The sequence below is a fragment of the Sorex fumeus genome, unplaced genomic scaffold, assembly GCF_029834395.1.
Source record: "Sorex fumeus unplaced genomic scaffold, SorFum_2.1 ptg000006l, whole genome shotgun sequence".
Taxonomy (NCBI): domain Eukaryota; kingdom Metazoa; phylum Chordata; class Mammalia; order Eulipotyphla; family Soricidae; genus Sorex; species Sorex fumeus.
Genome location: NW_026606063.1, coordinates 38,536,902 through 38,560,218, shown reverse-complemented (window position 1 = coordinate 38,560,218; position 23,317 = coordinate 38,536,902). Strand labels below are relative to the sequence as shown.

The 23,317-nt window shown below is 56.5% G+C and overlaps 1 protein-coding gene across 2 annotated transcripts in view; it reads right to left on the bottom strand.

Moving 5' to 3' along the window:
- The window catches only part of SFXN5 (sideroflexin 5), a 125,126-nt gene that overhangs the window by 6,269 nt on the left and 95,540 nt on the right, over positions 1-23,317 (bottom strand). The window contains exons 11-13 of one of the 2 annotated variants that reach the window (XM_056122519.1): positions 18,790-18,905; positions 17,276-17,361; positions 11,849-11,966 (exon numbers count right to left, since the gene is read on the bottom strand). In XM_056122519.1, the coding sequence (XP_055978494.1) occupies positions 11,849-11,966; positions 17,276-17,361; positions 18,790-18,905 (320 nt within the window). The remainder of the gene's footprint in view (positions 1-11,848; positions 11,967-17,275; positions 17,362-18,789; positions 18,906-23,317) is intronic. The other variant, XM_056122526.1, reaches the window with a different exon arrangement.

Here is a 23,317-nt window from a genome sequence, read left to right as displayed (position 1 = left end):
GAAACTTTCTCCATGCAGGACCCCCCCCCCCCCAATAACCTGAGAAGTGCTAACATTTCCCCCCACCCCCACCCCGCCCCGGGTATGTAGGTAGATGAGATTAGTCTACACAGCAAGCTAATATCAAATCATAAAGGGTTTTATTTTTAAAACTTTGAAAAGTCACGGGGGGGGGGGGTGTGCTGGAGAAATAGCACAGCGGGTAGGGCGTTTGCCTTGCACGCGGCCGATCCGGGTTTGATTCCCAGCATCCCATATGGTCCCCTGAGCACCGCCAGGAGTGACTCCTGAGTGCCTGAGCCAGGAGTAACCCCTGTGCAATGCTGGGTATGACCCAAAAAGCAAAAATAAAATAAAACAATAAATATAAAAAGTCACGGGGTGGGGGTGCAGAGGGATAGTACAGTGGATAGTACATCACTTGCCTTGTACGTGGCCGACCCGGGTTCAATCTCCAGCATCCCATATGGTCCCCTGAGCACCACTAGGGGGTAATTCCTGAGTGCAGAATCAGGAGTAACCCTTGAGCCTTTCCAAGTGTGACCCCAAAAGTCAAAAATTAAAAATAAATAACAGTAATAAAAAAAAAAGTCACTGTAACAAAGGTGGAAAGAAACAAGGACTGGTGAGGGGGTGGAGGAGCTGGAATGGCACGACACTACCACAAACCATATTGTAAACCTCTGTGCCTAAAATAAAATTCAAACAAATATTTAAAAAAAAAACCTTTAAAAAGTGACATGAACCTCAGCTGGATCAAGAGGCTGAGCTGTGTGTGAGGGTCTCAATTCCCAGAACAGAACCTGTACCCTGGGTCCCAGACACCCAGTGCACAGGCAGCACCCCAGCTCAGACCAGCCCCTCCTCCCCTCCCCCTGCAGAAGAGACCTCCCCCACCCCCACCCCGAGACTGCAGGTCTTTTCTCAGGTCAGAGACAGCCAAGACCAAACCCCAAGCACCAGTTCACCCTGTCCCCGGGGGGGCCTCACGCCAGCTGGTCAGAGCAGACAGCCTTCTGGATGGCCGGGGAAGGGTTAACCCTGAGCTATTCTGCTGGGCTCATCTCCTCGCACTGGGACAGAGTCAGGAATGCGTTGGGGGCCACCTCTGCCTCCGCGGTGGGGCAGCGCACACACCTGCAGCCAGGGGCTGGCAGATAGTTGACATATTTGAACCTGGAGCAAAGGTGCCCAGACGTAAACAGGAAACTGGATCCCAGGCCCAGGAGTCCCATTCTTGGCGGTTTTTTACCTACTACAAAGCACTTCCTCCTCCTGCCTTTCTTCTGCGTGCTTTTCTGCCTCCTTTTCAAAGGCACGGGGCTGGGGGCAGGGGTGTTCAGCCTGACCCTGCGACCCTGCTCAAAGCCGCCTCCTGCTCCTGGCCGGGGATCTGGGCCTTTGAGGGTGCACAGGTGAGGGCGACATTGACACCCAGTCCGAAGCCCAGGCCAGCACCTGGCTGACCTGGGAGCTCGAGGCCCCGGCCAGGCTGGAACCAGCTCACCAGTGGGGGCCGCCCTCGCCCACCCTCTGGGGTCACATCCACCCAGGCCCCAGGTTAGGAGGGGGGACTGCAGGAGAACAAGGGTGAGGGGCTGAGGCTGGGGCCCAGCAGAGGTGTTAGCCCGAGCGTTTGGCCAGGCCTCTGACTGTGGTTCTGCACTCCCACTGCCTTCTCGGTGAAAGTCAGATCTTGGGCTGGGCACTCGGGCCTTCTGGAACCTTCCTCAGGCTCCTCATCCACCCAGTGCTCTGCATTTCCACTATATATGTCTCGGCTCTGAGAATCCGGCTCCACCCCACCTCTCAGGCAGCTCTCCTTCCACAAAGTCTCTGGGTTCTTTCAGACCAACTTCCCTGCTGCCGCCATGGGGGCCCCCTCATCGCCCCTTACTGGCTTTCTTCTCCATCAGGTTCTGAGGGGCGGGCTGATCTTCTCTCTGACCAGCTGAGAACACCAAACTGGAGTAGTGCCCCCCTCCACCCTCAGTGAGCCTCCAGAGGCAGCCAGGCTGAAAGAAGCCGTCTCCAGAGCCCAGAACATGGGTCAGGGGAAGGAAGATTGTCTCACACAGCCAATCCTGGTTCAATTCCTGCACCACAGAGTACCCAGAGTACTGCCAGGAGTGACCCTGAGCACAACCAGGTATACACAAAACCCATAAAAAAATCAATCAATCAATCAATAGGTGGAAGTTTTAAAATAAAAGCCTAGCGGACAGAGCGCATAGTGGTTTGCATATGGCCACCCCCAGTTCATCCCCAGCACTGCACATGGTTCTCTGAGTACCACCAGGACTGAGCCCTGAGCACAGATCCAGGAGTGAGGCCTGAGCACAGACCCAGGAGTTATCCCTGAGCAAAGAGCCAGGACTGAGCCCTGAGCACAGACTCAGGAACGATCCCTGACCAGAGATCCAGGGGTGATCCCTGAGCACAGAGCCAGGAGTGAGCCCTGAGCACTGAGACAGGGGTGATCTCTGAGCACAGAGCAAGGAGTGAGCCCTGAGCATAGATCCAGGAGTGAGCCCCGAGCACAGAGCCAGGAGTGAGCCCTGTGGTCTCCTACATCTCAAAGAAGTCTCACACTCAGCAGAAGCTTCTTGTTTTGTTTTTGGTTTTCTCTGGGGAGCACATCCGGCGGTCCTCAGAAGTGACTCCTGGCTCTGCACTCAGGAAATACTCTGGAGGTGCTCGGGGTACTATATGGGATGCTGGAGATTGAACCAGGGTCAGCTGAATGCACGGCAAGTGCGCCACTGTCCTATGTCTCTCCCATCCTGACTTCTCTCCCCCACACCCCACACACAGACGCTTCTTCAGGGCAGGGAGGCTGCCTTGTGCTTTTCCCTCTTTCCTGTGCTTCAGCAGGTATCACAGGGGTTTTGCCCTGGTGGGCATCATTCCTGGTGTCCTCTGGAGAACCACTCTCAGAACCACCCTTTGTCCTCCAGCCCCACTGCCTCAGTCTTCCCCTGATTGCAGTGGGAAGATTTCTGGCCTCATGGGGTGAGGGGAGGATGCCCCTGAAGGTGCCCAGCTTCTGGGGTGTGGGGGGATGGGGAAGGGCTTAGAGAGCCCAGGACTGGTAATGAAGGTGGGCCTACCTCTTGCTCACGGGGCTGGAGCAATCTGGAGGCTCATGCCGGGGTCAGGAGTCCAAGACACACACTGCATGCACAGACCAATGCTTTGAATTGGCTCAACTGGGCACACCCAAGCCCCCTCCCTCTCTGAATCCAGCTAGGGGTTCCAGAAGGCTCTAGAAAGGAGAAGCGGGGAGGCAGGCGTGGGCTGGGATGTGGCCTGCTGAGGTCCACCGCCGCCGGGCGGGTGTGTGCGCGTGAGTTCCGTGTGTGTGTGTGTGTGTGTGTGTGTGTGTGCTTGTGCGGGGGCCTGTGTGCACACATAGGTTTGGGGGTGGGGGTGTGGGAACAGGCGACGTGACAGGTGGCGTTGGCGTTCCTGGGCTCTGAGCGGCTTCGCCATTCCCATCCGTCCCTCCTGGGGGGTCCTGTGGGCAAACTCCAAGAAAGCAGCGGGCGGGGAGGCGGCAGATTTCTTGATGGCAAAAATAGCCCACTTTGGAGTTCAGTGGGGACTGATTAAACCAGCAAATGAGAAAAACCCCAAACAAACATCTCCAAGCAAAGTGGGAGAGGAGCGAGGAGGGGGTTGCTGCTCTGGAAGACCGGGAGTGTCCACGGGCCGGGGGACGGAACACGGCACCCCCTCGACCCGGCTTCTGGCCTCACACCCCTCTCCGAAGAATGGGGAGAAGCTTGAGTCACAAATCCCAGGGAAGCCCGGGCAAGGAAAAATCCATATCAAGTCTGTTCTCAGCCTCAGGGACGCCCCGTGTGAGGGGAGGGCGAAAGCGCTGGATTTCGGATGAGGGAGATGAGGAGGCCACGGGAAACACGTGCTACCTGGTTCTCGCACAGGTGAGAGGAAACCTCCTGGCAGGGCTGATCCCGGAGGACTTCCTGTCCAACTTCAATGTTAGATTCTTGGTGGAGAGTTCGAACAAATGCTTTCTTGGAGAAGGCTGGGGAGACTCCCTTGCTCCTGGGGGAATCATAGCTGCCATCCTCAAGGATGATAATGGGGAGAAGAACTGGTACCCATGTTACTTTCCATCCTGGAAGAGGATGCATCTTAATTTTTTTTTTTTTTTTGCTTTTTGGGTCACACCCAGTGAGGCACAGGGGTTACTCCTGGCTCTTCACTCAGGAATTACTCCTGGCGGTGCTCGGGGGACCTTATGGGATGCTGGGAATCGAACCCGGTCGGCCACGTGCAAGGCAAATGCCCTACCCCCTGTGCTATCGCTCCAGCCCCAGAGGATGCATCTTGGTTTCGTAATTCTGAAAGTGAGAAGGGGAGAGCACCTGGGAGAGGAGATGGGGACTGAGGGGAAAGAGCTGGTAGCCTCTAGCCCAGAGATGTCGGCTGGGCCCTCCAGGCTAAGTGGAGAGGGAGGGCAGGGCGCTGAGGAGGCGGGAGGCGGGAGGAGGGAGGAGGGAGGAGGAGGAGGAGGAGGAGGAGGAGGAGGAGGAGGAGGAGGGAGGAGGAGGAGGAGGAGGAGGAGGAGGAGGAGGAGGAAGAGGAGGAGGAGGAGGAGGGAGCAGGTGCCCCTGAGTGCTTTCCTTCCAGTCAGGCTGTTTAAAGGCAGAAGCTGGCCCGGCTGGCGGAAGAGAGGGGTGGGGGGAGCGCTCCCCCGCTGAGGTGTCAGGGGAGGTCAAAGGGCAGAGACCGGCCCGCCAAGCAACTGGCCAAACAGGAAACAATCTCCCAGCTCTGAACCTGACTCCTTGGCCCCCAGCGGCCTTACAGCTGGTGGGGAAAGCTTGGGAGGGGGGGATCTTTAAGAAGAAGCAGCCCCTCCCCCCACTTGCCTCAGGTGGGGGAGGGCAGTATTGAAGGAGTTGAGTGAGTCAAGACTCTGAGGCCCAGGGCCCCCCCAGACCTACCCGTTTGCCATCCAGCACCCAACAGCGTGAGCATTCCGTGACTCACCAGACCCGCCGTGCCACAGACAAGGCCCTGGGGTCAGCACTGGACTAAGGTCACACACATTGCTCCAGAGGCTAGAACCAGGCCTGGTCTCGTGGTGGCACTCGCCAGCACCCTAATGGGCAGAGCTGGGAGAAACACATTCAACACCTTTTCTCGGGGGAAACCGAGGTCTCGGGTTAAAACCAGGGTCCAGGCCCACCCCACCTAAGGACAGGGCAGAGCCCTAACGTGCCCCCTATAGCCCTCCCTCCCCAGCCTCACTCATCCAGAGAAAAAGCCCACCTTTTCCTGTGGACACATTTCAACCTCACCAAATCAGCTAATTATTGACAGTTGGTGAAGAGGAGATTTCACTTTTTCCTCCTGTTAAACTGCTCCTAATTAGTTCCCTGTCACCACGGCTGGCTCGCCCGCTGCAGCCCGTTCAGGCAGTAATCCCGCTGCACTGAGCCTCATTAACCTTTTGCTCCTCTCCTGCCGCCTGCCAAGGAGATGAAGACAAAAACAGATTGTGGAACAATGGCTCCTGCCTGTGTGCGGCCGTCCCCCAGCCCCTGAGCTCTCGCGGGAATAACTGGGGAATAGAGAGGGGACCAGGGTGGGGAGCTGCCCCGGGAGGAATCAAGGAAGGGAGAAAGAGGCACAAAGATAAGACAGAAGCCGGCTGCGGCCCGGCAGGGGAGGGGCTCGGTTGTGTGTGTGTCTTGGCCAAGGCCTTGCTTCTTGCTCCAGGAGACACAAGGGTCATTAACCAGCACTGGAAATGCTCCCAGGTGGGGAACACAGGCTGTCAGAGTTGGGGGTGGGGTAAGGATGGGAGTGGGGAGGGTGGGCTTCCCCAGCCCCAACCCAGCCTACAGGCTCACGGACACAGAGATCCTGATATCTCCCCGTGGGACCCGTGTGTGCGTGCATGTGTGTGTGTGTGTGCACACGTGCATATCAGTATGCAGGTATGCATGTGCGCGTTGTGTGTGCACAAACTGTGCGAGTGTGAATGTGTGTGCACGAGTGCACGTGAGTGTGTGACTGTGTTTGTCTACACATGTGCAAAAGTCTGTGTCCCAGTGAGTCCGTGTGTGTGTTTTAATGAGGACACTGATGACCGTGTTGGAGGGCAGAGGCCTGGCCTTCCAAGAAAGCAGGTGCTGGCAGTTCTCCTGACGCTGAACGCAGTATACCTGATAGATGACATGTTTCCCCCGACACCCCCAGCTTCTGTGGCTGCTGGCAGGCTCTGCCTCCCCAGACCGAGCTTGGCTGTTACCCACCTTAACCAAGGCTTGACCAGTGGGTCACAGGGTGCCCCAGAACCAAGTCCCACTTCCTGCATGGGCAACAGGAATGGGGCAGCCCCTGCTTCGTGTGTCCGTACCCCAGTTCCTAAGGTGGCTCGAGCCCAACTTCTGGCCCTTTAGGCAGCCCCAATCTCCTGCTATGGGCTTGAGAACAAAGGCATAACAAACACTTCCTCTGCATGGACATGGTTACCCCAAAGATCACGGTTGGGCTCAGGGTGATGGAATGTTCCTATTAAGAACCAGTGCACTGGGGGCTCCAATGGGCCCTCTCATTTGGTAGTGGGGTGGTACTTAACCTGAAGGCGCCTCTGTTTCTCCTTTTGTCAATGGGGTAGCAATCTTGGTAATTGCTTCAGGACATTCATGTGTGGGAACCCTCATTTTCACACCAGAGTCAGCCAAGCCCCTTTACACTGTGAAGCCAGGAGCCCCGCAAGACTGCATCTCCACAGGGCTGTGTGCTTTCCACCTCACTGCCAACCCCTCCTGGCACCCCCCACCCTCCCTCACAACACACACACACACACACACACACACACACACACACACACACACTGCTCCTGACCAATGACCCTTGCTTTTCCAATGGTTTCCTATCCGGAAGCTCACACTGGGAACAAATAGAAAAAAATGACTCCCGTGTGTCTCTTGGGTGCCCCATGGAGCTCTACTACCCATAGACCCCTATTAGTATTATTATCTTATTTTTATTGTTTGTTTGCATTTTTACCACACCTGGCAATGCTCAGGGCTCATTCTTGCTCTGCACTCAAGGATCCTGACAGCGTTAGCCATGAGCAAAGCAAGTGCCTTACTCCCTGTACACACTCTCTCTCTCTCTCTCTCTCTCTCACACACACACACACACACACACACACACACACACACACACACACACCCTAACACCAGCATCCACAGAACCTCTCAGCCAGAGTTCTCTCCCCTGGCCCTAGCTGCTCCTGACCTTTCTTGCTAACTTCTCTTCCTTCCATAGGGACCGACCCCTCCCTTGGCTTTAGATCACCGGTCCCCCAAAGATTCCATGGCTCTGGATCTGGAGACACCCATGTCTGTCTCTTGTTGTTCAATAATGCCTTGACCATGAAGGACTCTAAGAGGATTTAATAGAAGGCAAGCAGAATTCTCTCTGCATGCTGCTATTATAGTTCTTGGCCATTTTAATCTAAAAGTTAGTCCCACTTGAATAGGCAGAAATATTCATTTGAAAAGAATGAATCAAACTCCCTGCTCAGGACCAAGGCAGGTTTTCTCTTCAGCCTGTTTTTCTTTAGGTCTTAGGAGCCAGTGGTTTGGAAACCCTACACCAAGCACTCTAGGTCTGCCATCCTCCAAGCCAGCTCCTAAACTCCCTCTCCAAGTCCCTTAATTAATTCATTAGTGCGCCAGCGATTACTCCTGTTGATGACCTTGGTGGCTCTTGGCAAGGTTGGGTCAGCCCAAGCAAGTCCAGACTTATTGTGGCAAATCCCACTGGTTTCTGGGAGTGAGACCTGATCCCTGGACGGCAGAAGCAGCACTTCGTTAGAGAGAACTAATTGGGAGGAAGAATGGGGGGAATAGGGTTCCCTCAGCCAACTGGCTGGTGATGTTGGTGTCAGAGGCCACAGACAGACTCAGAACATCCCATAGCGCCCAGGCCTGCCAGCTGGAGGGCATCTGGAGGAGGGAACACTGAAAACCTTATCTGTGCCCACTATCTCGAGACACCCCTCCCAGGCTAGACAAAGAGGCTTGGGTGGCCCTGAGAGGGCATTGGTTAGAATCTCAGAAGAAGAAACTTCCGGTCCCCCTTGAGACAGTCTGGGAAGGCCCAGAGCCTGGACTTCGGACACGCAGCCTGTGAGGACAGGGACGCTCATTGAAACCAGCTCTCTGCAGCCAGAGCTGGAGACTGGTATGGGCAGAAGATTTGGGGGCCATCTTTCCATTATTTGTCCCAGAGAAACACCTACCTTCAACCCCCAAGACTGGAGCCTCACCTCTGTGATTTTCCTCCTTTAACTTAAGGGCTTAAGTGGAGGGCAGTAACTACTCACCCTGCTGAGACCTGGAGCCTGGTGGGGTGTGTGTATGTGTGTGTGTGGGGGGGGGGTCACCTGTTCCTCCAAGCCCCTCTGTCTGCAGTTTTTTGAGTCGGACCACATATTTTCTCCTCCCCTCCACTTCCTTCTTGGAACCCTCTCCCTGCCTCTGCTGCAGGCCAACCCTGAATTAGCATCAATCCTGCAGTCACTGACTCAGAAATGGGCTCAGCTGCTCCAAATACCACATTCGCCTGCCTCCCCTGGGAAACCTTGCTTTTTCCCACTCAGCTAAGTTTCGGAGGCCCACTGCACCTTCTGATATCTTACCAACCTCCCCACCGCCCTGCCCTTGCCCTGCTGAGCAAGGCTCTTCCAAGAGCTGACCCCCGCTGGCCCCCCCACCCTGGCAGTCAGGTCTCGGCCACACCCACAGACCCAGGTCCTCCCCACACCAGCCCCTCTGCTTTTTCGTACACCTCTGCGGTCTCCACACCTCTGACCTGCCCCTTGAACCCAAGAGACAGTTCAGCAGGCAGGGTGTGTGCCTTGCAAGTGGCCGACCTGGTTCACTCCCCAACACTACCTATGGTCGCCTGAGCAGTGCTGGAACCCCGAGACCAGAACTGGGAGTGGTCCCTGTGCAACTCCGGGTGAGCCACCCCGCAAAAAAAAAGTAAAAAAAAAATCCCTTCCTCACTCTCCTCTCTTGCTGCCTGGTCACAGAGAACCCAGGAGCCAGAGAATAACAACATTCCCACCTCCCTAGCCCGCCCACCCAGCCTCCACCTGCTCTGCCCCCAGGGTTGGCAGATCTCTGTGCTCTGCGGACCCCCAGCTGGGCCCCTGCTGCCTAGAACCCCCTCCACTCCTCTCCTCTGGCCTTCCACTCACATTCACACAGCCTACCCACCTATTTGAAACAGAAAACGAAAAAGAATTATCGAATAAAATCTCGATCCAGTTATAGGTCTCTGCCTCTCTTTGTTCTCAGAGTCCTGCACCCCACTTATTCACCTCTCAGGAAGGGCTTGCCTGGGGTCCGGTGGACACCTTTCCCCCCGAGATGCTGGGCCTCTCAGGAGCCCCACCCTGTGATGGCCATATCCTCTGATACCTCTTAACCTTCCCTGGCCCCTCTGCTTGGCCACCCCTTTCCCCCCAGGCTCCCTGCTGACCCCCCCTCCTTCCTATGGTTTGTCCTGTGACAGCTGCTGCTTCTCCAGCCAGCCCGAACCCTGAGCCCCTCCCTCGGATCTCACGCTCAGAGCCCCCTCCTCAGGGGGCTGCTCCACCATTTAGTGCACGGACTCCACAATATCCACATGGCCTTCTTTGGGGAGCCAGTTCCCCTCATAGTGCTTAGGGGTGACTCTCTGCTCCCTGCTCGGTGGGTGGTCACTAGTGTGCGGGGGACCAGGTACTCAGCCTACTGAGCTCTCTCTGTCCCCCACATGTCCTTCTTCTATTTTTTTCTTTTTGGGTCACACCCAGCGATGCACAGGGGTTACTCCTGGCTCATGCACTCAGGAAGTACTCCTGCTGGTGCTTGGGGGACTTTATGCGATGCTGGGAATTGAACCCAGATCGGCCACATGCAAGGCAAACGCCCTACCCACTGTGCTATCGCTCCAGCATGCCCCCCCCATATTTCCTTCTGATGCAACACACTGTCGCCCCTCAAGCTAGCCCCCTTCGTATCTCCCTCCCAAGAGGGGCCCTGTGCATGTCCTGGTGCTCAAAGCCAGGAGCCAGCACCCACACAGTGCCCGAGCCATCGATGTTATGGATCATGGTCTCCCATTGCGTCAGCCAGGTCCAAGATGCCTCCTCTCCCGCTGACCCTGCGGTCACCCCCCTCAGGCTCCTTTCCCCAAGATCTCCAGTCACCAGGGACCGTGCAAAACCACATGGAGACGCCCTGCAGGACTTTCTTCTCCTGACCCTTCTGCATCCCATTCCCAGAGCCCTCTGGTCCCAGCCCCACTTTCCTGAGGCCCCTCTTGATCCCTCTGCTAGGGATGCAGACTTTCTCTCCTCCTGTAATGGCAAGGGGCGTGCTGTGCACCTCACAACCCACACCCCAGGTGTGCCCACCCTCGCACCTGGCCGCTTCCAGCCAGTGAATGTGGCTCCTCTTGGGTTTGGTTTGGGCCCTGCGGCCTCCTCTCCTATCCAGCTAGCTGCCCGCTGACCTGCCATCCTAAGGGGTTTCACCTTCCACTTGCTACTCTCTGTGGTGTGACTGGGGCCCCCGCCGGGATGGACAAACAGGGAACCTCTCACAAGTCCCAGAGGCCAGAGTTCGGGTCCATCTCCTTCACAGTCTGAACCCAGGGCTTGGCCCAGTACTAAGGATTGAGCACTGAGGGGAGACAGCTCAATGGACTGAGCTCATGCTCTGCATGGGCCTCCGAGCACTGCTGGGAGTGACCCCCGAGTACAGAGCTGGAAGGAGCCCCCAAGCACTGCCAGGAGGAGTCCAAAATCCAAGAAAAATTCATTAAAAAAAAATTGAATCACTGGAACTGGAGCCATAGTATAGCGGGTAGCTATATAATTTGCCTTGATCCCAGCCGACCCGGGTTTGATCCCTGGCATCACATATGGTCCCCTGAGCACCACCAAGAATAATTCCTGAGTGCAGAGCCAGGAGTAACCCTGAGACAAAAAAAAAAAATTTTGAATCACTGTGAATGACAACGTTAGCTATAATTGAGTTGCAGGCATACAATGTTCCAACATCAATCCCTTCACTTCCCTCCACCCATGTCCCCAGTTTTCCTCCCGCCCCCAAGCCTGCCTCTGTGGCAGGCACTCGTCCTTTTCCTTTTAGACGCTGTGGTTTGCAATACTTTACTGAGAAGGTACCATGCACATCATTTTATCTTCTTTCAGAGTCCTCATCCAGAGTCATCACTTCCCTCTATCATGATCGAAATGGTCCCCTCCCTGGCCTATCCCCCTTCCCCCCAAGTGTCCAAGAATAGTCTTGTTTTGTTTTTTTAAAGAAGTATTTCTTACTAGTTGACTGTAAGAAAAGACAAGATCACTGTGCGTGGATCTGGAGAGTATCAAGCTGAGGGAAGCCCATCAAAAGAAGAGGTGAGACACAGAATGGTCGGTCTCATACACGGGATATAAAACATGGCAAGGGACTAATGAGTGACCAGAGGCAACAGGACATGAGAACTGCTCTTCAGAACCGTCTGAAGGGGTATCTGGGCGGAGGGGGGGGTCAGGAGTGGGGACACTGAAACAGTGGGGGGGAGGGAAGAGGGTTCTGGTGGAAGGTGTGTGGCTGGAACATCGCATGCATGAAACCTGATCGTGAAGGATATCATAGATAAGATGCCCCCTAAATTTAAAGAATAAATAAATGAATAAAACTAAAAATAATTGAAGGACAAAAGAGAAGCATTTTTTAATCACTTGAAGAGATTTCACCCACCAGACCCTGCCCATGAGACCTCCCCCACTGACCTCTGACATCTGCGGGAAGAGGCTGATGGCCAGCGGCAGGGCCAGGCCGAAGGCTGCCAGGCACACGAGGCTTTGCACGGGGAGGAGCAGCCGGGGGCGAGCCTGCAGGAGCGCTGTCCTGTGCCGGGAGAAAAGGAAGGAGCTGCCTGAGACCCGAAGACCTGAAGCCGGGGGCCACTGGCTGGGGGTCGGAGGTGACCGGCCCTCTCTCTTCAGAGCCAGCCTGGTTCTGGCCAGTACCAACCCATTTTAGTGGTGATGCCTTTGGGGCCTTCCCAAATTTGCATCCCCCTCTCAGGTTCTCTGGGGTATCAGCCACAACCAGGCGCCACTCTGGGTCTGAGGCCACTGGCACTTAGTGATGTGAAGTCACATGTGGGGGAAGATGATAGAGAGGCTGTGGTCTCTCTGCTCCTGGGCACGTTGCAGTGTGGGGTCACCCTCAAAGGCAGCACAAAATGAACCAATAGCAGAGAAGCCAAGCTCAGACTAACCGCTGTACGTTTGTATGTGCGCATGCCCGCGCATGTGAATACACACACACACACACACACACATGTCCAGGAAGCACGCATTTGTACAGGCACACAGCAGGGAGACAGGGTCCAGTTGTCTGTGTGTGGAGAGAGAATACACTCTGGGGGCAGGGGGAGAGCTGGGAATGAATGAAGGCTAAACTCTGAGCTAGAGCAATGTTGATAAAGGGAGGAGGAGGAATCGGAGATGGAAGAGGAGGAGGAGAAAAAGGAGGAGGAAGAGGAGGAGGAGAAAAAGGAGGAGGAAGAGGAGGAGGGAAAGCGAAGGAGGAAGAGGACAAGAGGAAAAAGCGGGAGGGGGAGAAGGAAGAGAAGCAGGTCCAGTGGTCACCTGGACATCTCCATCCAAGGGCTGTGTGGAGGTCCGTGAGAAAACCACACCAGGTCTGCAGGCCACTGAGACAGTGTTGCTGCCTGGACTCATGTACCATCTCCCCCAACCCCCATGCCCTAGCTCCATCACCAGCATAGCTCAACTGGTACCCACTCCGCAGGGCAAGCTCTGGAGGTAGGTTTCTGGGCAGGAGAGGCATATGCGATGCATCCCCACACAAAATGGGTTTTTCAGACCCGGGGGCAGGGCAGGGGGTGAGGGGCACAGCCATCTGCCCTCTTCTGTCCACTAGAGCAGCAGAGATGAACCTGAATCAGGCTCTCAGAGAGGGCATCTCCATGGCTCAGAGCATCAGGAGGAAGGCGCAGACCCCAGGCCTGGACCCAGCTGAGCGTCTTGGTCCAGTTCCCCCACCTCTTCCTCCAGGTGCTCCTCATCACCCTGCTGGAGGACTCAACGATGCATTCCTGGGCTTCTGGCAGGGGCTGGGAAGTGGGGCTGGCAGGAGCCAGTTTCCAAAGCAAGCCAACTAAGCAGGACACAAAGATGGCCCCGAGCCTCCTCTCAGACTGCTCAAGGGGCCCAGAAGGGGGACAGGCTCTGCAGGGAGTTAGGGCAGCGGGGTGGGCAGCGGCAACTTTGGACCCTAAAGGTCACCTCCAGGAAGGATGGTGAGGTGAGTGAGTGACAAGCCTTGGGTCACTTGTTGGGGACCCCTGGGCAGCCCTTCACCTTTTAGGTGGGGCTGGGCCCTTAGCTTCCTAGCAGGGGGGAACTAGGCCAAGCTCCCCTAGTGCCCCCAATCCAGGAGACAGTGGTAGCCGGGAGCCCCCCTTAAGGCCGAGCCAGGGAGAGTGAACACAGCAGGCAGGGGAGGGGAGGAGGGAAATGGCAGGGAGGGAAGAGGGGAAGGCAGCTGGGGGAGTTAAAATATGCAGATGGAGAGATGTGCGAATGCCTGGGAGAAAGGAAAGACCCGGATCTCAGGGAACAGGAAGCTGGGAACGGCCGCAGGAACCTCTGTGGCGGAGGGTGTGGTCTGCACCCCATCCCAGCCTCCAGCCAGCCCCACAGCCCCGGAAGCTGACAGGGTGTCCTGGGGGAGGCAGGGCGGAAAGGGCCCAGCCTCCAAGTCCAGAACAGACACCTGTGTCTGAGTTTGGGCGGGTGGGGGTGCTGATGTCGGGGAGACTGAGCTCTCAGCTCTGGGTCTAATGCCAGATTCCAGATTTGGGGGGGGGAGCAGAGATAGTACAACCAGGTAGTGCTTTGCATGCCTGGGTTCGATCCCCACCATCCCATTTGATCCGCTGCACACACACACACACACACACACACACACACACACACACACACACACACACACACACCCCAGCACCACCTGGAATAAACCCCTGAGCACAGATCCAGGAGTTATCCCTAAGCACTGCTGGGTGTGTCTCCCCACCCCACCCCTCTTCCAAAAAAAAAAAAAATCAAATAGGGGCAGCTGGGCCATGACTCAGTGGACTGGGTACATGTGTTGTTTGCATGTGAGGATGCTGGATTTAATCCCTGGCACTGCATGGCCTGGCCCTTAGAGCTGTGGCTAGAAGCGACCCCTGAGCAGTACTGGGAGGGGTTTCCTCACACTAGAGTAAATAAATAAATGAAACCAGCTCCAGTAGTGAAGCTGGGGTGTGGGCCTCAGCCCCTCTCCCCCCAGGGAAGCAGCCTACCTCAGAGGAGCAAGGGGGACAAAGGGGGAGGAGGTGTGTGTGCGTGTGTGTGTGTGTGTGTGTGTGTGTGTGAGTTTAGGGGTGCAGCTCCCTGCATGCCTAAGCCCAGGGTGGCAGTGGAGTAAGCCAGACCTCAGTGCTGGGGTGGGGGGGCTCGGCTCTCCTGCTTCAGCCCCTTTTCTTCTAGTCTCGAGCAGGGGCCCCAGGCTGTGCTCCCCACCCTCCCCCTGCAGGAACCCAGGGAGCAGTGCTCCCACAGAGGACAAACGGAGGCCAGAGCACAGCCCCCGGCCTCCACACAACAGCTTGCCTCCCCGTAGCCCTGCATTCCCTCAGCACTTGGAGCACGCCTTACTTGGCGCCCCATTAATTTGCAAGTAGGCTGCTTTGTAAGTGTTCTTTTGTCTTGCTTCCCAGGCTGTCGGACCTCCTCACCCAGCCGGGCCTCCCCTAGAGTGGGGGCTGCCTCTGCGGCCCCTCCCTGCAGAGGTCCTGCCACTGGCACCCCTGCTCGGAACTGCTGCGGGGAGGGGGCTACAAAGAACCCGTGGATCTACTGGAGGGCTGGAATGCAAGGCCGCCCCCCCCCCCCCACCCAGGGGAAGCAGGCTAGGTAGTGAACATCTCTGGGGAAACTGAGGCTGCAGGCAACTCCTCCATCTGTCTGGCCTGCAAGTGGGGAAGCAAGAACCAAAGGGCCTTCTTTTCCTAATGATATTCTGCCCTGTATCTCCAGCCACCCAATCTCATCTTTCCCCCAACTCATGCCCAGTAGGAAATCTCTGAGGGCACAAACAGGACCCTCTTTGCCCTATAAATTTTCTTTCTTTTTTGGTTTTTGGGCCTCACTTAGGCTCAGGGCTACCTTTTGGTTCTGCACTCAGGGATCATCCTTGGCTGGCTCAGAGGACCATATGGGATGCCGGGGATCAAACTAGGATGGGCCACGTGAAAGGCAAACGCCCTATCCACTGTACTATCACTCTGACTTCTGTCCATCTTAATATTTGAGCAGAAAACTAGCAGAATTCTCTCCTCCACGTGACTGGCTTAGGTAGGGTGTGACCATTATGTAGAGCTTTAAAAAATCATGCCGACATGACTTAAAAAAAACACAAAACAGGCTGCCATGATTATGCAGTGAAACACAGGCACCAAATAACTAGAGCGGGATGGAGAGAGAGCACAGAGGGTAGGGCATTTGCCTTGTATGCAGCCAACCCGACTTCCACTTCCACTGCCAGCATCCCATTTCACTCCTGACCAGCATCAGGAGTGGTTCCTGAGTAGAGAGCCACATGTAACCTCTGAGCATTGCTGGGTGTGGCCCAAAAGCCATAAATAAAAATTAAAAATAACTAGAGAAAGAATCTTAAATATGGGGGCTGGAGCAATAGCACAGCGGGTAGAACGTTTGCCTTGCACGCGGTTGCCCCAGGTTCGATTCCCAGCATCCCATATGGTCCCCTGAGCACCGCCAGGAGTAATTCCTGAGTGCAGAGCCAGGAATAACCCCTGTGCATTGCCGGGTGTGACCCAAAAAATAATAAAAAAAAAAGAATCTTAGATATGGAGAAGTGTCAGTGGTCAGATGTGCAGGGCTGGGAAGAGAGTTCATGTTCTGAGTTTCATCCATGGCACTGCATGGCCCCCTAGCTCTGCTGGGGACCCCAAAGCACTGCTGCGTGTGGCCCGGGTGCCCCAGAGCTCCAGCTGGCATGCCCCACCCTTGCTCTTTGCGGTGCCTTTTTCCAGGTGTTTGTTCATTGTCACCCGCCCAGCCTGTGACTTTGCCCTCCCTCAAGACACCCCAGTCCTCTCGCTGCCCCATTCTTTGTGTCCAGGGTGCTCCCCCTCTGCTCAGCCTCTCCACCCACGAGTGAACTCCTTACCCTGGCACTACTCTAGCAGGGCAGACCTGGGGATCACAGCCCCTCTGAAGGAGGCAGGGGTCCACACGGTGGTTTGTACCTGGGAAATGGAGACCCTGAGGCCCAAGAGGTGCCTCACCTACCTCTTGCCCAACACCCTCCCTATTCTTTCCGCTTTCCTCAGATGGGCTTGTCAGAATGGGGTGGCACTGTTCCCTGAGCAGGGTGGACATACAGAGAGACACAGACACTCTCACACACACTCACACACACATATACACTCACACAGAGACATACAGACACAGGTACACATACAGACACATGCAGATGCACACAGACACATGCAGGTACGCACAAAGGCACACACAGTGCACACACAGACACACAGATGACATGGACACCATACAGGTACACACAGACACACCTAGTTGTACATAGACATGCAGATGCACACAAACACACAGATGTATACAGACACATGCAGGGACACACACACACAAGTACACACCTAGACACACCTGTGCACATGCAGACATACACGCAAGTGCGCACAGACACACAGAGGTGCACACAGACACACAGGTGCACATAGACACACATGCAGGTGTTCACAGACACATGCAGGTGTGCACAGACCAGAGCGGTGTATACAGATATACAGGTGTACACATACAAGTGCACACAGACACACAGGTACACACAGACACATGCAAGTGCACACAGACACACATGCAGGCACATGCACACACACAGGTGCACACACAGACAAGCCAACTCAGTCACGTACCCACCTAGCCCAGAACCATTCATCCTGCCGGCTCTGCCCCCCGCCCCACGGCTTCCCAGCATCCAGCATGGTCCCCCCCCCCCCCCCCCCCCCGCTACTCCCCCCCAGCATGCTCCTAGCCCTGCCCAGGCCCCGCCCCTTCCCCTCCCTCCAAACCCTTCTCCTGGTCACCCTGACTCACTTCTCCAGCATGGACATGACGATCGGGGGTAGCACCAGGATGGGCATGGGGAGGACCACGCGGGTCAGCGCCGTCTCCAGCAGGGCCTGGGGCAAGCAGAGGCTGTGGTGAGCAGGGGAGTCGGATGGGAGCACCCCCAAACCGCAGCCCCGAGGTGTGTGCGATGCAGCTGAGCACATCTGAGAGTGGAATCACTCAAGGGACTCGCTCTCAGGGATGGATCCCAAAGCTGCTTCCTTCCCACTACACGAGTCTGAGACATGCGGCTCCTGGTCAGCCACACGGCAGCCCCACCAAGGGCCTGGGAGGAGGTGGCCAGAGGGCTTGGGACACACTGGGACCTGCTCCGGCTCTTCTTTCTCTCTGGCATTCCTTACAAAGATGTGGCACCTCCTGGCTCTGGGCCAGCGCCTGCCTGGCTTTGTCAGGGGAAATGCAGGCACTGCCTCCTGCTGTCCCCATGCAGGGCTGCCCGGGCCTGGGCGCAGGAAGGAGGGCACAGCTCAGAGACAGTCCCACAGCCTGACGATTCCTTCCGCCTTCCTGGGCTTCCAGCCTTCGGAGAAGACGACTCGGGAAAGGCAGAGCCCCCCCCCCTCGCCCCCCGCAGGGCTGCAGAAGGGCTGGGTCATCCCAGGAGAAATGAGGCCCACGGGGCTCCCCGCCTCCACCCTAAGCAAAGTTCTGCATGGAACACTTTGCCCAGAAAACAGGCCTCCTCAGGCCGATTTCCAGGAAGGCTGTGGAACAGACCTCTCGACTCCCCTGAGTGAAGAGGGTCCCAGTGCCGAGGAGGCCATGGCCTCTCCCCCCACTCACAAACCCTGAGACCAGCAGGGGTGGTGGGTGGAGGGTGACCTCCAAGGTTGAAGGTCCAGCCCCAGGAGCCCCTCCCAGCAGCACTTAGAGGCCAGGGAGGGAACCCTCCCCCACCTCCACCGCTGTTAGCATGAAGGCCGGGAGTGTGGGGAGAAGGACTGAGGCACAGCCGGACAGATGGACAGAGGAGTGGATGGTCCTGAGTTGCTGGCGGTGAGCTCGCTGAGAGCAGTGGGGGAGAGAGGCTTCTGGTAACCAGATCCCACGGGGCCTGAAATCCTTGAAGGGCAGCCCTGGCTCCTAGAGGACGGGGCAGGTGCCCATTAGCGCAGGCTCCGCCCACAGGTGAGGCCTCCTTCCCTGGGGGGGATAACACAAGGGCCCAGGGAGCAGGCCCTGGCTTCTGGGGAGGGGGAGGTCGCTGAGGGGGGCTCCCCTCTGCTCTCGCCAATTAGCAGGCAGGCAGTGAGGAGGGACTGGGGAGGAGACCCTCCCTCGAGAGCAGGATGTTTGGGGGCCCTGGGGACAGGCAAGGCTGGGCCCTGACCTGGGGCGGGGAGGGCGGGCTGAGGAAGAGAGCTTAGAGCACCCAGCAAGGGTGCTGAGGAATGAAGCCCTTCTCCCCGCCTCCGCCTCGTGGGCCGGCCTGGCAGCCCCCCTCACCCCCCCCCACCCCCACCCCACCGCAGACCCACGTGTCTGGCTGCGATCCTAGAGGAGCCCACGAGGTTGCCGTCACCGTCCAAGACGTCGATCCCTTCCTCCAGCTCCCCGTAGCGCATCAGGACCACGTTGCAGATGTTGGCGCTGGCTGGAGGAGCACGGGGCGGGGGGTGGGGAGAGGGTGACAGGGAGCAATGAGGGGTGGAGAAGACTCCCCCCAGGCTCCCCTCCAGGCCCTGACAAGGTCAGTGCTCAGACACAGGCACCAGGCCCTGGGGCCCAGCTGCCTCTGAGCCAGCAAAGGCCCAGCGTCACGGGAGGAAGCCAGCACCGTCCAGGGCTCGTCCAGGGCTCCCAGAGCCAGTGCTCCCAGCCTGTGGCACCACCCCCAGCCTCTCAGCAGCCCTCTGGCTTGCCTTTCAGGTCAGACTCCTGAAATGCCAGCCCACCGCCCCCCCCCACCCCCTGCCCAGCCCCACCAACCCTCGCGCTGCAGAATGAGTCGAGCTCTGACAGCAGGTGCCAGAGAAGGCAGGAACCTCAGTCAGTGCTCCCCCCCCACCCCCGGCGCCGCCCCCTCATCAGATGGGTGGGAAATTGAGCCTGGGGTGGGGGCACTTTGCTGAGGTCCCACAGCAAAATGGGACGAGAGCGAGGAGTCTCCCGATGCCTCCTTCTTGGGAACCCCGAGCCAGGAGGGCTGTGGAGGGGTGACAGGCAGAGCTAGACCATCTGTGTCCTTGTCTCCCAGGGTACGAGAGTCCCGCTTTGGAGGGGCGGGGCAGGGGGGCGCTTCCTCCCCTTCGAGTTCATGGGGACCTGAGCCAGGGGGGAGGGTTCTGGGCTCCTCACAGAGCATAGAGTTTGGGGGAGGGGGGTACGGTCAGGGGTGAGCAGCACCAAGAGCGTCATTCCTGAGGTTCACGGGGCTGGGCCCTGCGGTCCAGGCCAGGACAGGCACTGACCTCGCCTGAACTCCAGCCCTGCATCAGGATAAAAGTGGGGGGACTTGGGGGTGGTGGGTGGGTGGGGAGCGGGGGGGGTGACAAATGTGGAACCCGCTGCTTCACTCCTCCCCCAAAAGCGCCTTGCTGTGTTTAAAGTTTTAATTTTTGCTAATTAATGTCAATTAATTTTGTATAATGAGTGTTTAATTTTGGGGAGTGTGTGAGCCTGGGAGCGACTGCAGTTCTGGGCTGTGAACGCTGATTAGCATCAACACCTGCTGCTTCCCCACTCCCTCCAGGCTGGGGGGGGCACCAGGGTTTGGGGAGCTGGAGGGTGGCGGGCCTGTGGGCAGGTGGAGTGGGAGGAAGCCCGCAGATGCTCCCCGTGCCCAAGCCAAAGCCGGAGAGCAGGGGGTGGGGGGACGACGGTCTGGGACCCTTGCAGCTGGGGTGCCGGGTCCTACAGATGAGGGGCCGTGTGAGCCACCCGGGGGCATCTGAGCCTCCGTCGTCTCCTGCTTCCATAAAGCGGGGAGGTGGAATCAACAGAGGGGAAGTCGGAGATGCTCTGCAGTCTTGGGAGAAGAAAGGAGGAAGGAGCCCAGGCACAGCCTTGTACGTATTTACAGCACATATGCCGCCCTGAGCAGCTCACGCGCCGCCACAAGACAGTCACCCGCCACGGGCCCGCCGCGACCCGCTCTCTCGCTGTCGGAACTAAAGGTTGCTCTGGCCTGTCACACCCAGGCCCCTCCCTGGGCCATTCTGCCAGGACCCATCCTTGGAGAACAGGCCCTGAGGGGGAGGGGGGGCGGGTTGCTGCTGACATGTGGAGTGCAGAGACCAGGGAAGCTGTCAAACCTCCTGCATTGCCCAGGAAGCGCCCCCCCCCCACATCGCCTCCAGCCTCCCCCCAAATCACCCGCTGCACATGCCAGCAGCGCTGAAGGGGAGAAACGCTCAACGCAGACAGAACCAAGGGAGGGTCAGCATAAGCCGACTCGAGACAACTGAGGAGCCTCTCGGAGCCTGGCTTTCTGGTCTGGTTGAACTTGGGTCTCAATTTAGATTGGGCGTCTTCCCCCCTTTCACCCTCAGAGGAAAGTTGGGCCCAGCCCCATGTGGGCCCCAGGACCCCCACACTGGCCTTGCCAAGTTGGCATCTGGTCTGCATGTTAGGGACACGCCCTCTAGTGGTGACAGGAAGGAGTTGCAGCCCTTGAACCCCAGAGACTGCGAGGGGTAGGGGTTGGGGCTGTGGGGGGTGGGGCAGGTCCTCAGATGACCCAACAAAACCCTGGGAGAGGATACTGGGGTTCGCTTCCTCATCAAAAGTCATCGTTTCCTGTCCGCTAAGAACCCCTGCTGCTGCCCCCACTACCATTTCATAAAAGGTCAGATTACAACCACGTGGTCCCTGGGACCAGATCTCCTTCCAGTCAGGAGTCCCGTCCACTCCCTCAGCCCAGGAACTGCGGTTCACCCAGCCCTGGCTGCAATGAGAAAAGAGGGGTTGCTCTGGGCAGATCCAGCAGGTCTCTGGACACTGGCGGAGCCCTTGGGATAGCAGCCTCTGCACCCATGCCCAGGTCCCGTCAGACTGACTGGGAGCTCTAGCCCCACCGTGTGCATGCATGTGTGTAAGAGCCAAAGAGAAGAAGCCCAAATCCGGAATGGTGGTCGGCAGCCCCGAGCTCATGGTGGCAGTTCATTCACCTTGTCCACTCTCTACAATTTCCAGATGTGAATTGCAGTCACAGCAGGATGGGACAGAACTTGGGTTCCAAAGCAAAACCATGTGAGATAAAAGGTAAAACACGAAGGGACAGGAGCACCCAGCTCCTGTGAGTCTCTGGGACCTTGGTGAGAGCTGTCAATCCTCACTCCTTCAAGGTGCCAGGAAGAAACCCTGAACCCCCCTAAGAACACACCTGAGCACGAAGGCAACCCTCAGACTCTCCCCTGAAGGGCCCACATTCCTCCTGCCCGCTCCAATGGCATGTACACTTGACTCATTTCTGTGGACTGCACAGCTGTCCCTTCATCTCAGCAAAGGCTGAAGGCACAGACTCCTGGCCACTGCTGGCTCTGAGCAAGAAGGCTGACCGGTTCCATGCCATCGTCTCATCCAGCACTAGTGATTTTGCGATTCCTTTTCAAATCCTCCCAGCCAGATTCTTCCCATCCCATTCCTGGCAAGTCCAGCTTCTGTGACAGACATAGAGCACCAAAGCAAACGAAAGAGAGGAGAGAGGTGAGAGGAGAGAGAGAGAGAGAGAGAGAGAGAGAGAGAGAGAGAGAGAGAGAGAGGGGCTATGGGCCACGGGTCTCTTTTCTTGCACACCAGCAAGAAATATTATTGACAGTATCAGCAGGTTAATTAAGCAGCCTGTTAGTGATAATGTTAAGAAAGCTGGCGCATTTTCAACTCAGATTGACACCATTCAAGACGCAGGCATAACTGATGTTGGAGCAGCGATGCTGGGAGATGTCACAAGATAGTGGGGAGAGGAGAGAAGGAGGGAGGGAGAGAAAGGAGAGGAGAGGAGAGAGAGAAAGAGAAAGAAGAGAGAGAGAGAGAGAGAGAGAGAGCGGAGAGAAAGCTCATTTCACACTGATGGCAAGCTCAGTGTCAAGTCCTGAGGAAAATATGCTCTTGACTGCTGCAGATGTTCTCACATCAAACCCATCGTGATGCAAAATCATGCAGATTGTGAACAGCTAATGAAGCACTGTGTAAAGGGGACAGCGAGGGGAAGAAGAAAGAGCAGTAGACAGGAAGCCAAATGTGCAAGAGAATTCTCAGAAAGAAGACCGCAGGGGAGCTTGCCCTCCAACTCACACAGAAACAGACATGGAGCTGGATGGAGCGAATAGTTCCGATGGGCCGCCGCCTGCAAGGCAGAGAGTTGGTGGTGAAGGTGCCATATTCGCCCCGGGGAAACAGATCGCTCGCAGGGGAGCAGCATGATGGGCTATTCGCTTAGGGAAGAGCTCCACCAGACTACGATGCATTTCCCCATCTATTAATTTTTTGAAAAAATCATGATGTGCCTTACAACGAAGTTCGCAGGGGGTGGGGGACATTTACGCTCTGCGCCTGTGTAAACGTCACCATAGACAGAGGTCACTGTTTGGCTCCAGCGTCCCCCTTAGCCTCCCACAGCCATCCCGACGAACTTGAACTTAAACTTGGAATCCTAATTGTTGCCTAAAACATCTTTTTAAAACTTACACTATAATGGAGCACGGACATGAAAAGTCATTGTACATGCAGAAGATCGTCTGCCAGCTACCAGGCAATGCAATTAAAGGCAGCAGAAATTGCCAAACCATAGATAGCTATCCTAAAGAAATGCTTGCCCATATGCACAAAGAGACATTTACAAGGATGTTAATTATAGCACTGTTTGTAAGAGCAAATAATTAGAAACAACCTAAATGTCCACGATTAGGGAACTCACATGGGAAAATCTCCAAAACAAACTTATGTAAAAAAAAAAAAGAAAAAAAAAAGCTACCGAATATGTCCAGGGTGCTTACTGCATGTAAAACCCTATAATTGGCATACATGCATCTGTGTGTGTAGAAATCCACAGGTAATGTTTTGACA